The sequence below is a fragment of the Phoca vitulina genome, unplaced genomic scaffold (genome assembly GCF_004348235.1).
Source record: "Phoca vitulina isolate PV1807 unplaced genomic scaffold, GSC_HSeal_1.0 scaffold40, whole genome shotgun sequence".
NCBI lineage: Eukaryota > Metazoa > Chordata > Mammalia > Carnivora > Phocidae > Phoca > Phoca vitulina.
The window spans coordinates 23,181,358-23,197,353 of NW_022589743.1; the positions used below are offsets into that span (position 1 = coordinate 23,181,358).

General features: G+C 54.2%; 2 protein-coding genes across 6 annotated transcripts in view; one reads left to right on the top strand and one right to left on the bottom strand.

Moving 5' to 3' along the window:
• Positions 1-6,319, top strand: part of ABR (ABR activator of RhoGEF and GTPase) — a 170,924-nt gene extending 164,605 nt beyond the window's left edge. For all 5 annotated transcript variants that reach the window (XM_032429018.1, XM_032429022.1, XM_032429020.1 and 2 more), the window contains 3 exons: positions 502-607; positions 2,785-2,932; positions 3,652-6,319. In XM_032429018.1, coding sequence (XP_032284909.1) covers positions 502-607; positions 2,785-2,932; positions 3,652-3,741 — 344 coding nt within the window. In that variant the 3' untranslated portion in view covers positions 3,742-6,319. The remainder of the gene's footprint in view (positions 1-501; positions 608-2,784; positions 2,933-3,651) is intronic.
• A 1,526-nt stretch (positions 6,320-7,845) lies between these two features.
• On the bottom strand, positions 7,846-15,643 carry TIMM22 (translocase of inner mitochondrial membrane 22). The gene is made up of 4 exons (XM_032429152.1): positions 15,131-15,643; positions 12,872-13,068; positions 10,921-10,993; positions 7,846-9,041 (listed from the first exon to the last, which is right to left on the bottom strand). The coding sequence occupies exons 1-4, from the start codon at positions 15,366-15,368 to the stop codon at positions 8,965-8,967; spliced, it is 585 nt and encodes a 194-aa protein (XP_032285043.1). The 5' UTR covers positions 15,369-15,643; the 3' UTR covers positions 7,846-8,964.
• Positions 15,644-15,996: the final 353 nt, after the last annotated feature.

Sequence of the window (15,996 nt, forward strand, 5' to 3'; positions counted from 1 at the left end):
CCCCCCCCCCCCCCCCCCCCCCCCCCCCCCCCCCCCCCCGCCTCCTTCCCCCCTACCTCCTCCCGGGGCAGATCAGAGCTTCAGCCACCACAGGGAGTGAGGAGCCCCTTGGAAGGCTGTTCACTGCCTGCTCTAGCATCACAGGCAGTTGAAAGAGAGGAAGCGTTCAAAGCAGTGTCCTCATTGCCCTAAGCTTTGCCCCCTAGACCCCGGCCGGGGGGGGGGCATGGCAAGGCGGGAGGGGCGGGAGGGTGCCCGCTCCCCGCCAGCCTGCCTCCTGACTGAGCTGCAGGTCACGGGTGGGGGCTTCTACAGGAACCAGCTGTTCGTAGCCCACCCTTGGGAAGATACCAGGCCCTTCCTTCCCTGCAGGGTCTGCTCCCCTCACCCCTGCAGCCTGGGCTCTCCCTCCGTGTCCCTTAGCCTCCTGGCCATGGGGGCGCTGGCTCGGGCCTCCCCACCTGGGAGCCGAGCCCCGCCCTAGCCACGCTCTCCCCACAGCCCTGTCGGACCCTGCTGCCAAGGAAAACTGCATGATGCACCTGCTCCGCACCCTGCCCGACCCCAACCTCATCACCTTTCTCTTCCTGCTGGAACACTTGAAAAGGTAATGAGCTGGGGCCCAGCCGGGGGGAGGGGGGCAGGGAGCCCAGCGCAGGCCCCAGCAGGGGAGGACACATCTGCCCGGTGTCCCAGCCCCTCAGCTCTTCCTCATGGGTGCTCGCCTCTGCTGGCTCATCCATCACAGGGTAAGAGTTTGCTTTTCAAACTCTTGCCTTCAAATTCTTCTGTTTTGAGAAATATTTGGGTCCTAATAGCAGCCTCACACATCGGCCATACGCCGCTTAGAAGGCAGTGCCAGGGCCACGGACTGTGGATGGATCTTGCAGTCCGTGGTCCTTCAGTCCACTTCACAGTTTTAAACGGACGGGAACGGACAGCCTAGGGGCCGCTGCGAGCCGTAGCGTGCGTGTCGTTCGGTTCGGTTACACGCAGTCGCGTGTCCTGGGTTATAACGTAAAATGTGTTTGCCGTGGGTCACAGTCCAAAGTTTGCAACCCGCTGGTCTCGACCTGCACCTCATCTAACAGACAGGGAAACTGAGCCCCAGCCCAGCAGGGCTTTGCTTGGGGTTGGCAACGGCTCTGTCCTTGGAAGGCACGTGTCCCGAGTCCTGAGCTGTCCCCTCGTGCCTTCTCCCCCACCCCTTCTGTCGTGGGGTCTGACCGAGAGCTGCTCGAGCTGCTGCCTGCAGCAGAGCTCGGAACTGAAGCCAGCCCACGGTGTCCTCGCCTCTCGCTTTTGCGCCCAGCCCTGGTCCGGGTGTAAGTGGGGAGGGAAAGCTCCTGGTGTCCCTTCAATCCACTTGCCACCTGGGACCAGGGAGCCCCCGGAGCTGGGGCCTGCTCCTCCCCGAGCTCAGTTCCAGGCCCCAGGCCCATGCGCGGGCTGTGGCTCAGCCAGGCCAGCTCTCGAGGGCCAGCGGGGACCTGGCGGCGCCTGCGGCCGCGGTCCTATCTTACCCGTTGTAAGGCATTTTCCCTCTGCTCTGGCCGAACTGGAGCCCCAACCAGTTCCCAGAGTTTGGCGAGCACTGTGGGGAGGACGCACAGAGGAGGAGTGGGGAGGGCAAGTTCATTAGGTTTGCCAACCTGGGAACCGGGCACTCTGTTCCCACATCTGGGCCCCCGGCTGGTGTGTGTGTGTGGGGGGGGGTGTGTGTAGGGGGGCTGGGTGTGTGTGTGTGTGTAGGGGGGCTGGGTGTGTGTGTAGGGGTGTGTGTGTGTGTGTGTAGGGGGGCTGGGTGTGTGTGTGTGTGTGTGTGTAGGGGTGTGTAGGGTGTGTGTGTGTAGGGGGGCTGGGCCGGCTGCACAGCTACCTCCTGGCATGCAAGTGTTTGCCCGTTTCCAAAGCAGTCGGAGTGGGGGGCACTGCTCGGGGTGAGTGGTCTCAGCCCCAGAAACATTCCTGGGCCTCATGGAGGCCCAGGGCCTCTGTGATGTGTTGGGTGGTACTGGGTCTGCCTGGACGCCAGCCAGATGGCAGCCCCCGCTGTCACTCCGGGGAAATATCTACTGAGCATGGGGCCTGTTGCGCAAGAGAAGCAGAGAAAGATCCAAAGGGAGGCAACTCTGGGGTCCCGCGAGAAAGACCCTTCTGGAAAGGCACGGGAGAACAGCCCCGGGCTCCCATCTGTGATCAGGGCTGTCTTGCCTCAGCAGAGCCCGGGGTCTAGTTCGCGACTGCTGCCGGAGCCGCGGCCCCCTCCTCTGGGACCCCCACCCCCCGAGGCCACTCGCAGCGGCTCGGCTGACCCTGGGGAGAGCACAGGCTCGGAGGCAGACGGCGTGGGGTCAGACCCCAGGTCTGCCACGGGCTAGCCGTGTGACCTCGGGCAAGTCACGTCCCACCTCTGTACTTCGAGGTCTTGGTCTTACAGGGCTGTGATGAGCGGGACAGGGAAGGTTCTCGAGTCAGGAACGTCATCCTCCTCGAGGGGAAGGAGTTGGAGCAGGTCCTTCTGGCTTTGGCAGTTCACCGTCAAGGGGTGGCCCCGGGAGCTAGGAATCCAATACAGGAACGTCCTGGGACAGAGCTGGAGACGTGGTCCGCGGGCTTAGTCCCTCCCTACCAAGAGGTCTCTACCCTCAGGAAGGGCGGCTAGTACCCACCTTCTGGGAATCGTCCCAGGAGTTCTTATAGCTCAGGCCAAGCGTCTGGAGCTCCGAGTGGCTGCTGAGAAATGCCTTTTTTTTTCCTCTCTCCCCCCGCCACCCCTTTCAGGGTTGCTGAGAAGGAACCTATCAACAAAATGTCCCTTCACAACCTGGCTACTGTGTTTGGCCCCACGTTACTGAGACCGTCGGAAGTGGAGAGCAAAGCACACCTCACGTCGGCTGCAGACATCTGGTCCCATGATGTCATGGCCCAGGTACCACTGGCACGGCCTGGGCTGCTCGGGTCGCGCCACGGGCTTCCCCGCAGGGCGGAGAGAGAGCAGCTCGGAGTCCCACGGCCCGTCCCTGCTGAGCTGCTGGGTGGATGGTCTGTAGGATGTCACCGGGGAGGCAGGGCTCCGGACAGTCCCGCCTCCGAGACCAAAACAAAACAAAAGAAGCGTGAGCCCGGACCGGGGGCCCCCGGTGCTGACTGCAGTCCTGGGTGGGAGTGCCGCAGTCTCGGACGGCAGGCTCAGGGCCGAGGAGACCTCTGGGGGCCTTGTCCTCCCGTGTGGAAGCTCTAGGATTGCTTCCAGCGTGAGGAAACGTCTCTGGAGTCCCTACAAGATCCAGGTCAGAGTCCGGTCCGGAGGCAGGGCTGCCCAGCCAAAGCCAACCTCTGGAGCGGGTCGGAAGCTTCCGACTGAGGTTGGGGAGGTGGCCGCAGGCTCCCCAGCCTCTGCCCCGAGGTGCCGTCTACTGCTGCCAATGGGCACACACCCCTGGGCTGGCGGGGGGCGGGGGGGGGGGGCGGGCCGCCACCGCCCGGGGGGGGGGGGGGGGGGGGGGGGGGGGCAGCGGCCTGAGACGGCCTGGGGGCAGGGACAGGGTGGCACAGAGTGGACCCCCGGCGACCGCTTCTTCTGGGCAGATGGGAGGAGGGCCAGGAGGCCAAGGAGCCCAGCCTGAGTCTCCCCTGTCCCCCCCACAGGTCCAGGTCCTCCTCTACTACCTGCAGCACCCCCCCATTTCCTTCGCAGAACTGAAGCGGAACACACTGTACTTCTCCACCGACGTGTAGCCCAAGGCGGGAGCTGCTGGGGGCGGGCGGCGAGCCGGGCCGGCCTCTCCAGCCGGGGGCCCAACACAGACTTGAAAGACTCCCATCGAAAACTCCCAACCCCAGTGCTCCAGCCTCCAAGGGACACCGATTTCCCCGAACTGGAATCCGTGCATCTTCCATGCCGCCCTGTACAAAGCAGCCGCCCCAGCCCCCAGCCTCAGCGCCGCGCCCTGGGCCCTGCATTCTGTCCCTCGCGTTGTGTCTCATGCCCCGTGCCATTGGGGAACGGGTTCCTGTCTGTCTGTCCTGCAGAAATGGCAGTGACCGACCCAGTATGGGCATACGGACAGCCTGCTTTGTTCTTTCGGTCCACTCTCCCCCCCTGCCCCGCCCGGTCCAGTCCAAGGGCTTTTATTTTGCGCTCTGTCACTGCGGCCGGCTGATCCTCTCTTGGCCCTGCTCCCAGATTGCAGTCTCCGGGCAGCGTCCCCTCGGTTTGCCTCCACCCTCCCCTCCTCCCGGCCTGCCCACATGCATGTGCAGCCTTGGTTTTCGCTCTATCACTGGAAGCTGAGGAGGCCCTGGGCGGCGGCGGCAGTGGCCCGTCCGAGGCTGTGCCTGCTGCCCCCCCCGGCCCCCCCCGGCCCCCCCACCCCATCCGCCGCCTGTGGAAGCACACCTGCTTGGCCTTGCTGCCTGTGCCCACGTTGGACAGGGAGACAGCCTCACACTAATCCTCAGCTTAGCACAGAGCTACAGAGCCGATCTGGAATTTCCACCTGACAATCTCCATTTCTGGGGTTTATCTGTTCTATCTCCTGCCTCCTAGTGAGGCATCTTTGACTGTTTCTTCTGCTTTTCAGTTCCTTTTCCCCTGGTGTTCTATTTCCTTTGAGTGTCAAGACTCACAAGTGACCTGATATCAAGAGAGCCAGAGGGTCACGAACGGGGGGAGGTGGGCGAGTCGGGCCACTGAGCAAACAAGACAGGTGGGACGTGCAGAGGAGCGCCACGGAGCACTGCGGCCCGAAGTTGGGGGAAAGCGGCTCTCGGCAGCAAGGCGTTATAGTGGCTTTTCTAGGGGAGCCAGGTCTCTAGGAGGGCAGCGAGATGGCTGAAGCAGGTGTCCGGAAACAGGCAGGCTCCGCCCAGGAGGCACCACGCGGACCCTGCGGTGCCTTCGCCTTAGACTGTACAATCCTCCACAGCCACGCACTGCCACGGGACGGCCGCCACGGCCACGTGTGCTCCGGGGCCCGGCAAAGACCGGCACGGGCCCCAGTAGCCAGCCACCATGGTGCTGCCTCCCCGCCCACAGCTTCCAGACGCGGCCTTTAGGGTGAACTCTCGGAAACTCCAGGCGTTGGGGAGTCACGAGCACCTGCCTCTCTTGGGACTGGGTTTTGCCAGGGACATTCCTTGTCGACACCCTGCTCCAGAGGAGAGATCAGCAGGTTCTAGTCCCCACTCTGAGGCCCACCTCTCCGTGCCAGAGAGGAATGAGAAGTATCCCCCAAGCGCAGTTTCCTCCCATCTGAGCCGCTGGCCTGGGAGGGCAAAGGCTCCCGGGTGGCGGGGGCTTGAGCACACGGCTTTCTGGCTCTCCTAGGTGGCAGAGAGCAGATTCTAGGCCCTCCGGGTCGGAGAGAACAGCTCCTTCAGCTTGTGCTCAGGGCTGAGTTCTAAAGAAGGGTTTGCTGGCCCTAAAGCCGTAGCACTGGCTCGGTGAGAGGCGGGCGCTTTCCCAAGGTGTTTACACCTGTGGCCCAGTCTTGGGCAGAACGGTGCACATTCTGTGCACACCTGAGGAAAGAAATGCCTAAGAGGAGGGAAATGATTCTGACCACGTAGCCGTCTGCTGGCAGCTTAGCAAGGAGCCCTGCGGCCTGGGACAGGAGGTGGAGAAAGACCACCACTTGAGTCTAAAGATCCCAGCCTGTGATCATCCCTGGAGTCTCTGCTCAGCACTCAGGAGTTGGTGGGTGGCATGGAAGGTTCTTGCTTCCAAAGCCATTGATGGTAGTGAACTGGAGGCCCAGCTAGAGCTAGTTACAGCCCCAGATGGGTGTCTCCCACCTCCCCGAAACAAGAGGTTTGCTCCTCGGCATCAGGTAGCTACCGCAGCCCCCAAGCTGGCTTAGGGAGGAAGGCTGGAGGGGCTGAGAAATGCAAACGGCTCAGAATATTTATGAATTCCACCCCCAGGGTGGGGAGGGGCAGGTACCAGGCATGGACTAAGCTGCACCAAGGAAGGAGCCCATGGGTGGTCCCAAAAGTCAGGGACCGTGCAGCCCAAAACCCCCGACCACGGTGCCCAGCAGGGCAGGCTGTGCCGACAGGAGCCCGGCAGACAGGCCATGGGGACACGGGGACACCTGTCCCTGCTGGCAACGGCTGTGGGCTGCCAGTTTTTGCTGATACAGGTAGGGTGGGAACCTTCATTAATATCGGACTTTAATAAGTTGGTAAGGATGTATTTTTTTTTTGGTCTATGTTCTGTTTCAACTTATGTAGATTATTATAAATTGATGTAAACCACGTGAGAGGAAAATGTTAATAAAAAAAATGCAAAGCCCCAACATTTGCACACAACTCAGCCCTGTGGTGTGGACATTTGTATACTCAGTAGTCCAAGGAAGACCACCAATCTAAATATTTAACTCTTCCAGCTGTCTCCAGATGTGAGTTTCCAGAAATCTATGCCCCTAGTTAACGTCCCCTGAGCTTCCCTTCAGCCTGTGCTTCACAGGGGCCTCCAAGTCGGTCACCAGCGAGATTCCTTTCATGAAGGACAAACGCCCCACCAAAGACCTGGCCATCAGTATCCCTCCGAGAGATGGCAGAAAGGTGTCGATCCAAGTGGAGGCTTCTTATTTTATGCAAACTTTTCTCTACATTTTCATCAGAAGTGGGCGTCTTTGGGGCAGCCTTTTGGCCCAGTCTGATTGTTGGAGAGGCTGGATCCCCTGGGGGGCCCGGCCTCCCTTTAGGAGAGCCAGTGGGGTTGACAGAGGTTCCCACCAGCCTAAGCCATTGGACACTATGTTTATTCTGGAGATCAGGAACAGATGTCTCTGAAAATTGGTGTTTGGTTTATGAGCTCATACTGACTCCTTAGCCATCTAAAACAGGAAACTATTCATCTCCTTTCTTGACTGAATAGTCCATGTGGACGACGCTTGGCTTATTGAAATGATGGCTACTGACAGCCCGAGGGCTCATCTGCTCCGAGACAGTCAGAGAGGCAGCATTTCCGGGCCTCGCTCAGCACACGGGACCCTCCCTGCCAGGCATCCAGGCGCTTTGCCAGCTGCCAGCTAGGAGCATCTGCTCTTGCCCTCCAAGGGCTTAGAAGTGACTTACCTAGAACAGTATAGGAAACACTCCTGACTTTGTCCCCAGGCCTCTGAGGATACTCGAGCTAGCTAAGGAGCAGTGAAGCCTCAGACCTGTGAGACTGGGCTGGATATTACAAGACTCCACCACACAAGGACATAAGCCCTGTGCGTCAGCTCCCGTCCACTGCCGAGGAAGCAGCAGGCGTGGCCAGAGGAAGGGGTTACCGGCTGAGTTTGACGTCCTCACTCACATACACACACACCCCTGGACATCTGGACGTTTCAGCCAAGTCTGAATTCTGGTTGGGGGGGGCGGCGTAAGCTAGAAGACAGCAGAAAAAAGGGGAGAAAGCAAAACAAGGTGAAGGAGTCAGTGTACAGAACAGGAGACATTACTGCTGGCTGAAGGTGGCTGGAATTACACGGCCCCACCAAGCCTATGATTTCCCCACGTGGGAAAGCCTGAGCTCATTCCCTTCGTGTCCTCACCAAAGGACCAGAGTGAAGAAGCACTCACAGCAGATCCCAACCATAAAAGCCTATTTTTTTGCTCCAGGGCACACAATTAGGCTGAGTTTCTTTTGTCAGAAAAAGACCATTAGGTCAAATAAAAAACACTAATGTGTCAAAACAAACAGGGACGCCTGGGTGGCTCAGTCGTTAAGCGTCTGCCTTCGGCTCAGGTCATGATCCCAGGGTCCTGGGATGGAGCCCGCCATCGGGCTCCCTGCTCAGCGGGAGGCCTGCTTCTCCCTCTCTCTCTCCCCCTGCTTGTGTTCCCTCTCTCGCTGTCAAATAAATAAATAAAATCTTTAAAAAAAACACAAACAAAAAAACCTGGTACCAGAGAACAAGGGTAGTGGAGAACAGCCCCTCAACACCGTCTGATCTTCACCAGCCGCTGCTGATGGACTCATCAGGAGGACCACAGCAGGACTCTTCACACAGCGTGTCCTTGAGCTGGGCCTGGTCCAGCGGTCAGAGCCTAAAACCAGTGTGGCCCGGACCGCAGGCATTCCCATCAGCCAGCCCACAGGATTTTTAGAAGAAGCCAGGGCTTATGCATGGAATTTCAGTGTATCCTAGGACACGGCTGGGCTGGGCGTCTTAGAGGGCAGGCCCTGGCTGAAGTAACAATCTCAGAACGCTATTCTGCAAACCCTGAGAATCGAACATTCCCACACTTCTCAGGAACTTTCTCACCCTCCCTCTGGATGTCCAATCTCTGGGCCACCTGGCACCATTTTTGGGACTCATGGAATTTGAAAATAAAAATAAACCAACCTTTTATTTATTCATTTATTTTATGGTATGAAAAGCCTTTATTGTTCGTAATGGGAAGTGGAGGAGGAGGGGATGGGACCACGCTGTCACTGTTCCTCCCCCCGAAAAACCAACCAACCTTTTAAACTATAATCTAACTTTTTAAACAAAGATCGCAGAACACTAAACAAAATGACATGATGGGTTGGCCAGTCTACATTTACTCTGTCCTGCCATGTGGGACGGACGACCGCGTGGAGTTCCGAAGTACACGAGCTTCCTGGTACATGTCCAGTCACCTCAGGTCCCACCGCACGGAACCACTGGAGGGCCGGCTGTGGTCGGGACGGAACCTTTAGGGAACTTCATTCCGACCAGTCAACACACTCCTGATCTGCCCGAGAGAGGCTGGCATGGCACATCCCCCACACAGCGGGGCGGGAACCCAGGAGCAGAGAATGTGGCTCCTCAGAGGTGGAGGTAGGCGGCAGCCAGGTGGCTCCCTCACGACACCAACGGTAGGAGGGAAAACAAAGGCCTGCGGTCTCTGAAGCGAGGGCCCTGCAGTGGGACAAAACTGGGCTCCACAGAGCAGCTCTGATGCTGGGCTGGCAGCGTCCTTCCCTGGAGGCAGGAACTCTCACCGTAGGTAATAATCAATGGCAGCAGAGAAAGCAGCAAAACCTCCACACCCAATGACCCCGGCCTTTAAGCCAGCTGTAAAGCAAGCAGAAATGACATTACCTGGGGTGACAGACACCGAGTCAGGCTGCCCTCAGAAGTCTGCCTAGCCACGGCGGCGAAGAAACCGGTGTCGACATTCTGTCGTCCGACCGACCCGTCGGATCTGTAAGACTCCCAGGAAGTCCACAATCTACCCCAGTGTGCTTTATCTAGCTGTATGTTCAACTTTTCTCATTCCAAAAAATTATGATTTCCAGTTTCATGAAACAGCCCCTCACAGGCAGGAAGCTGGTTAAGAGAATCAGCCCTTGGAAGCAAGTGAAAGCATATGGCCTGTTACCCTGACTTGTTTATGAACTAAATTCCTGGGAAGGTGATCAAAGCAATCCTGGAGGGAGCTGAGCTTCTCAACGTCGCTGACAGAGCTGAGCGATGGGAAGACCAAAGGAAAAGTTACTCTATAAATCACAAATGGCTGTCTGAGGAGCAGAAGCAGCTTTTAATGATGGCAAATCATCCTGCCTCTCCGAGAAGGAGAAAACAGGCTTTTTGTTTTGGGCAAATCAGGCACGGAAGAGGGCGAGTGGCCCAGCAATGGCCCCTCGGAGGAGTCAGGTCACTGACCCCCCACACCGCACTCCTGATGGGCACACTGACAGGAGAAGTGCAGAGAACTGTTTTCTTTGTTGTTTCTTGCTGATAACCCACATTTCCAGAATACCCGTCTGGCTTTCAATGGGTAGAACACTAAGAATCCTCAACTGCAGAAAGACATTACCATATAACTTACACACAATATTAAAACTGACAATTGTACGGTATTAAGAAAGATGTCTGAACTACTTGAAATGCACGGACCTGAAAGTTCAGCAGCGCCTGCCATTTGGATCAATGGGCTCTCCAGGGCTGAACGAGACCTAGTCGTGCTTCTGTCCTATCCTACAGATCAATACACTTCAGGAATTCCTTACTGGGAGGAAGTTCTTCCCATCTTTTCAATGTGAGGGCAGTTCTTTTTTCTAAAATCTAGATCTGGGGCGCCTAGTGGCTCAGTCGTTAAGTGTCTGCCTTCGGCTCATGTCATGATCCCGGGGTCCCGGGATCGAGCCCCGCATCGGGCTCCCGGGATCGAGCCCCGCATCGGGCTCCCTGCTCAGCGGGGAGTCTGCTTCTCCCTTCCCCTATTCTTGTGCTCTCACTCTCTCTCCCTCCCTCTCCAATAAATAAATAAAATCTTAAAAAAAAATAGATAAATCTTTTAATAAAGGAAAGAAGGGAAACACCTGGGTGCCTCAGTCAGTTGAGGGTCTGCCTTTGGCTCGCGTCATGATCCCAGCGTCCTGGGATCAAGCCCCACATCAGGCACCCTGCTCAGCGGGAGGCCTGCTTCTCCCTCTCCCACTCCCCCTGCTTGTGTGCCCTCTCTCGCTGTGTCTGTCTCTGTCAAATGACTAAATAAAATATTTTTAAAAAAATAAAAAATAAATAAAATCTAGATTTTTTTTGTGGTTCTCAGCCATGGGTGATTTCATCCTCTGGGGGAATTTGGCAATGTCGAGAGACACTTTCAGCTGTCACAACTGAGGGATGCTACTAGCTTCTAGTGGGTAGAGGCCAGGGATACTGCTAAACATCCTACAATGCACGGGACAGCCCCACTCTCCATCCAGCAAAGATTTATGTGGTTCAAAATGCCAACGGTGCCAAAGATGAAAAACCCTGATCTAGATACTAGAAGTTTCCAAAAGTAAGTTAATGCAAAAGTAAACCTGATTTACTTGTCAGAAGAGAAGAGTATCAAGTGTCCACATATGCCTTGGGCTGTCCCTGGAACACGCATGTGTTTGGGAATGTCAACTACAGCACGTTGTCGAAGGCCACAAAGCAAACCAAGCAGGAGCTGTTTACTAACCTCTGAAACCGATGGCTCCCCCCGTGATGCAGCCACTAATGACGCTGTTCCTCCCATCTGACCTTCCCCGGTGCTGTGGGTGGAGAAACGCAGTTCAGAGCCAAAGAAACAAGCCAGACAAGATGTTTAAGGGAAAAAAACACAGGGTTTCTAGCTGGCTAATTTAGTCCCTCCCCAAAGGAAACCTAATCCTTTTCGCTTTCCAAAATACAGTTCCTAAAATTTGCATGTGTTCATGGATGCTTCCTGCAGGTGGTACGAGAGCGCTGAAACCAAGTGCGCCATTTGAGGAGTAATCAAAATCTCTTCTCTGGGTCCCGAACAAGTCTCACGGTTAAAATCATTAACCAACTTCTAACAGACACATGAAAACATGCTCAACATCTCTCATCACCAGGGAAATGCAAATCAAAACTAAATGAGATATCACCTCACACCCGTCAGAATGGCTGAAAACACAATAAACAACAGGTGTTGGCGAGGACATGGAGAAAGGGGAACCCCTTGCACTGCTGGTGGGAATGTGAACTAGTGCAATCACTCTGGAAAACAGTATGGAGGTTCCTCAGAAAGTTAAAAATAGAACTCTTGGGGTGCCTGCTGGCTCAGTTATTGGAGCATGTGTCTCTCTTGAGCTCAGGGTTATGAGTTCAAGCCCCATGTTTGGTGTAGAGATTACTTAAAAATAAAATCTTAAAAAAAAAAAAAGAACTCTACCATACAATTCAGCAATCACACTGCTAGGTATCTACCCAAAGAATACAAAAATACCAATTCAAAGGGATACATACATCCTGATGTTTATAGCAGCATTATCTACAATAGCCAAATTATGAAAACAGCCCAAGTGTCCATCTATTGACGTATGGATAAAGATGTGATAAAGATATATACACACAATGGAATGTTACTCAGCCATAAAAAAGAATGAAATCTTGCCATTTCAAACATCATGGATGGAGCTAGGGAGTATTATGCTAAGCAAAGTCAGTCAGTCACAGAAAAACAAATACCATATTATTTCATTCATGTGGAATATAAGAAACAAAACAAACAGGCAAAGGGAAAAGAGAGAGAGAGAGAAGGGCAAACCAAGAAACAGACTCTTAACTATAGAGAACACACTGATGGTGACCAGAAGGGAGGTAGGTGGGGGGATGGGTGAAATAGGTGATGGGGATTAAGGAGTGCACTTGTTGTGATGAGCACCAAGTGTTGTAGGGAAGTGTGGAATCACTATATTGTACACCTGAAACTAATATAACACTGTATGCTAACTAGAATTTTAAAAAATTTAAAAAATAAAATCATTAACCAACTTCTAGCCTACAAGGAGAACTAAAAAATAATGCAAGCCTAAATAAATGCAATAAATGCCCAAAAAGTTTAATTAGGAACTATTTTTATTTTTTAAGACTTTATTTATTTATTTGACAGAGAGAGAGACAGTGAGAGAGGGAACAAAAGCAGGGGGAGTGGGAGAGGGAGAAGCAGGCCTCCCGCTGAGCAGGGAGCCCGATGCGGGGCTTGATCCCAGACCCCGGGATCATGACCTGAGCTGAAGGCAGATGTTTAACGACGGAGCCACCCAGGTGCCCCTACATTAGGAACTACTTAATGAAAATTCAATCTACCAAGTATCAGACATTTCTGATCTGCTTTCTAATCAACATTTCTCTTTAGAAGTCATAAGATGGAGGGGGAGGGGGCTGGGTGGCTCAGTCAGTTAAGTGACTGCCTTCGGCTCAGGTCATGATCCCGGGATCCTGGGATCAAGCCCCAAGTCAGGCTCTCTGCTCAGCAGGGAGCCTTCTTCTCCTTCTTCCTCTCCCTCTGCCATTCCCCTGCTTGTTCTCTATCTCTATGTCAAATAAATAAATAAAATCTTCAAAAAAAAAGGAAGTCATAAGGTGGTACAGGCAAGGCTTTTTCGGAAGGCAGAGACACTTACAGATTCTACCAAACACTCAGTGCAAGAAAACATGGCGCCCACAATGGCAAAATTTTTGGCGTAGGACATTCCTCTCTGTCCCATGTCTTTAAGAACTTCCTTTGCTGTCGGCGTACGGTAAGGATCCTTAGGGTCAAAGCCCACATTGGTATCAATGCCGGCAGTGAACACCCCAAATGCACCTCCCAAGACAAATCCTAAAAACAAACACAGAAATGAAGATTTCTTTGGCATGTTTTCTAGGTTACTGTAATGAGGTCATCATACTCAAATACACATTTTGGATGGCCACCAGCAAAGAGGACACTCCCTACCTACCCCCGCCACTCCACCTTGCCACTCAGACCCTCCAGTTACCTGGTTTCCACATCACACAAGCCAGACCTTGTTGACAGTTTCTCTGTCTTCCTTTGGATTTCTTCCTTTTCTTTTCTTTTCTTTTTTTTTAAGATTTTATGTATTTATTTGAGAGAGAGACAAAGATGGCGATAGAGAGTACAAGCAGGGGACGAGAGGGAGAAGCAGGCTCCCCGCTGAGCAGGGAGCCCGATGTAAGGCTCGATCCCAGGACCCTGGGATCACGACCTCAGCAGAAGACAGACACTTCACCAACTGAGCCACCCAGGCGCCTCGCCTCCTTTTATTTTCTAACATTCCTCAAGATTCAACCTTTAACCTTCTGCTCTCTGTCTATACTCATATATTCAGCTATCAACTTTGCAAATCACTCCCTTGACGATGATGACATTCATAATTGTCATGTAGTGAGTGCCATGTGCCAATTACTCTGACGCGTTATAGTCACAGCTTCTTTTATTCTTCATAATAGTCCTGTGAGGTTGATACTATTATCGTCTCCATTCTGTAGCTGAAGCAGCTGAGGCTCAGGGAGGTTAAGTAACTTCCCTAAGGTCACAAAGCTACCAAATGGCAAACCACACACTGCTGTCCCCAACTTCCTGAACCTGCTGGACATTTCCATATAGATGTCCTCTCATCACCTCAAGGTCAATATATGTTTAATGAAATCATGGACACCTCCCCTCCAGACTTTCTTACTTATGGCTCCTTTCCAGTCACTCCAGCTCCAAACCTCAAGGGCATTTCTGACTGCTGCTTTGCTTCCCCCCGCCACAACCCTATGTTCACAATTATCCTAGTCTAGGACCTTTATCACTTCCACTCTGAAGCATTACAAAGACTTATTCATCATTTCATCAAATATGTAAGTGATTTATTAGGGTCAGACACAATGATGAACAAAGACCCAGGCCAGGCCTCACCGAGGTTCGGTTTAGCAAAATCCCTATACCGTCTCCCTATCCACAGACTTTTCTTTCCTTCTCCACACTCCATGCTGGTTCATCATGTACATCAATTACTGCCCTAATGCCTAAAGGCAAAAAGCCCAAATCCGCAACTCCACCCCCAACTTGAAAGGGCATTTCCCTTCCTCTTTTCTACCCCCATTCTCCCAATCCTTCAAGATACAGCTGCAGTCTCACCTCTTGTAGCCTTCCCCAAACCAAAAAAAAAAATACCTCTCTTTCCTTTCTACTATACTTCACACCTGCACTCACTATATTTGTTTGATTGTCTTTCATTCTCATTGAGATTTCAACTCATCTGCAAATGCGGCCAACCTCTTTACAGGAGGGACACCATACATTCATACATTTAAGCCTTCAAAAGGTTTAAAGGGGGGGGGGTGCTCCAGACTTCTTTCCCCCTTGTTCACCGCCATCTGATCACATTGGCCACACTGGCCTTTGTTTTTCAAACCTGAAGCCGGTTCCTGGCAGACCTTCGCACTTGCTGTTCCCCTACGTTCCACTTTCCTGCCAGGCGCCTTCCCAACACTGTTGCTTCTATATATATTAAAATGTTAGTTTCACGAGAACCAGGCTCTGGTCTCTTACCCCGTCCCTCCACTGCCGAGCACGTGATGGCTACTTGTAACAATTTGTTCAAAGAATTATTACTTAAAAGCGAATCAACGAATGAATGGAGTCAACCATTTTATAACCAACCTCCAGGCCCCGACCCATATAGTACCGATTCGCTGATCCAACTTCCAGAGGCGAAAACTAACCTCAGGGCCTAGAGAAGGGTTACTCGAGTTCACGGATCGAGGCAGGGGTGAGGTCAAGATCGAGGTCCACGGGCTCCTCGCCTCCCAGGCGCGTGGTCTTCTTGGCAGAGGACCCCGCTGCCGTCCAAGCCCTCAGCCTCCCAACGGCCCCCCTAGTCTCGCCTCACCTCCCACGCAGGCCAGCGCTGCCTTGAAGGCACAGCTTTCCATCACCTTCTCGATCATCTTCTGTTCCTCACTCTTGGTCGGGCTCGGGATCCCGCCCAGGCTGCCGGGCTCCAGGAGCCGGGGCTGACGCTTGTCGCCCACCAGGTACTGCAGGAGAAGGCTGTACTGCAGCGGGGCTTCGGCGGAACCCGCCGCCTCAGGCGCGGAGGCGCCCGCACTGGGGGCAGTCGCCGCCATGACTGCAGTTGCCCGAGAAACCCTGGCGTTCTTCTTCCCGCAGCAGATTCCGCAAGCTTCACGTCAGGGCCCTGCGCGCCTAGCCACCGTGCCGCAACGGCAGATTCGCCACAACGAACAAGTCCAGTAAACTGCGACAGCAAAGTCCGTTCGTGCATCCAGCGAAAGAGAGATGTTCCCCCAAAAGCCTCTTGTGAATACCGAATCAGGCTCGTGCAGCATCAAGATTCAGAGTCACCAGAAAGCGCCCTCTTCCTCGGGGCTGCAGCGCGGTGGGTACAGGGATTTGTAGGCCACGCATTTCCCAGGAGGCTTTGCGCGGGCACTCGCCTCGCCGCTGCCTCTGGAGCTCCCGACAGCGGGGTGGGGGGGGAGGGGCAGCGCGCCCGCGAGGCTGCAGCGCTCCGGGGCCACGGCAGGGGGCGCACGCACCTCGCCACTGCCCTTCCAGCCTAAGCATTCCTTACGGAGGTCAACGGTGGAAGGTGCTTCGTAAATAAACGTGAAAGCGTGGTGTGAATGTATGCAGTGTATGTTTTGTTTGACAGTTAAACCTTTGCGGAGAGAGAAGGGACCCAACAAATGAGTGAACAAATGAGCGAAGCTAGCCAAGTATAAGAAAAATCAG

What these genes read in the sequence shown, in the direction of transcription:
- TIMM22 (XM_032429152.1), bottom strand. Translation starts at nt 15,368, where the DNA reads ATGGCGGCGACTGCCCCCAGTGCGGGCGCCTCCGCGCCTGAGGCGGCG. An exon ending in AGCGCTGGCCTGCGTGGGAG is followed by an intron (nt 13,069 to 15,130) that starts GTGAGGCGAGAC and finishes GTTTGTTTTTAG; the next exon opens with GATTTGTCTTGGGAGGTGCA. An exon ending in CTGAGTGTTTGGTAGAATCT is followed by an intron (nt 10,994 to 12,871) that starts GTAAGTGTCTCT and finishes CTCCACCCACAG; the next exon opens with CACCGGGGAAGGTCAGATGG.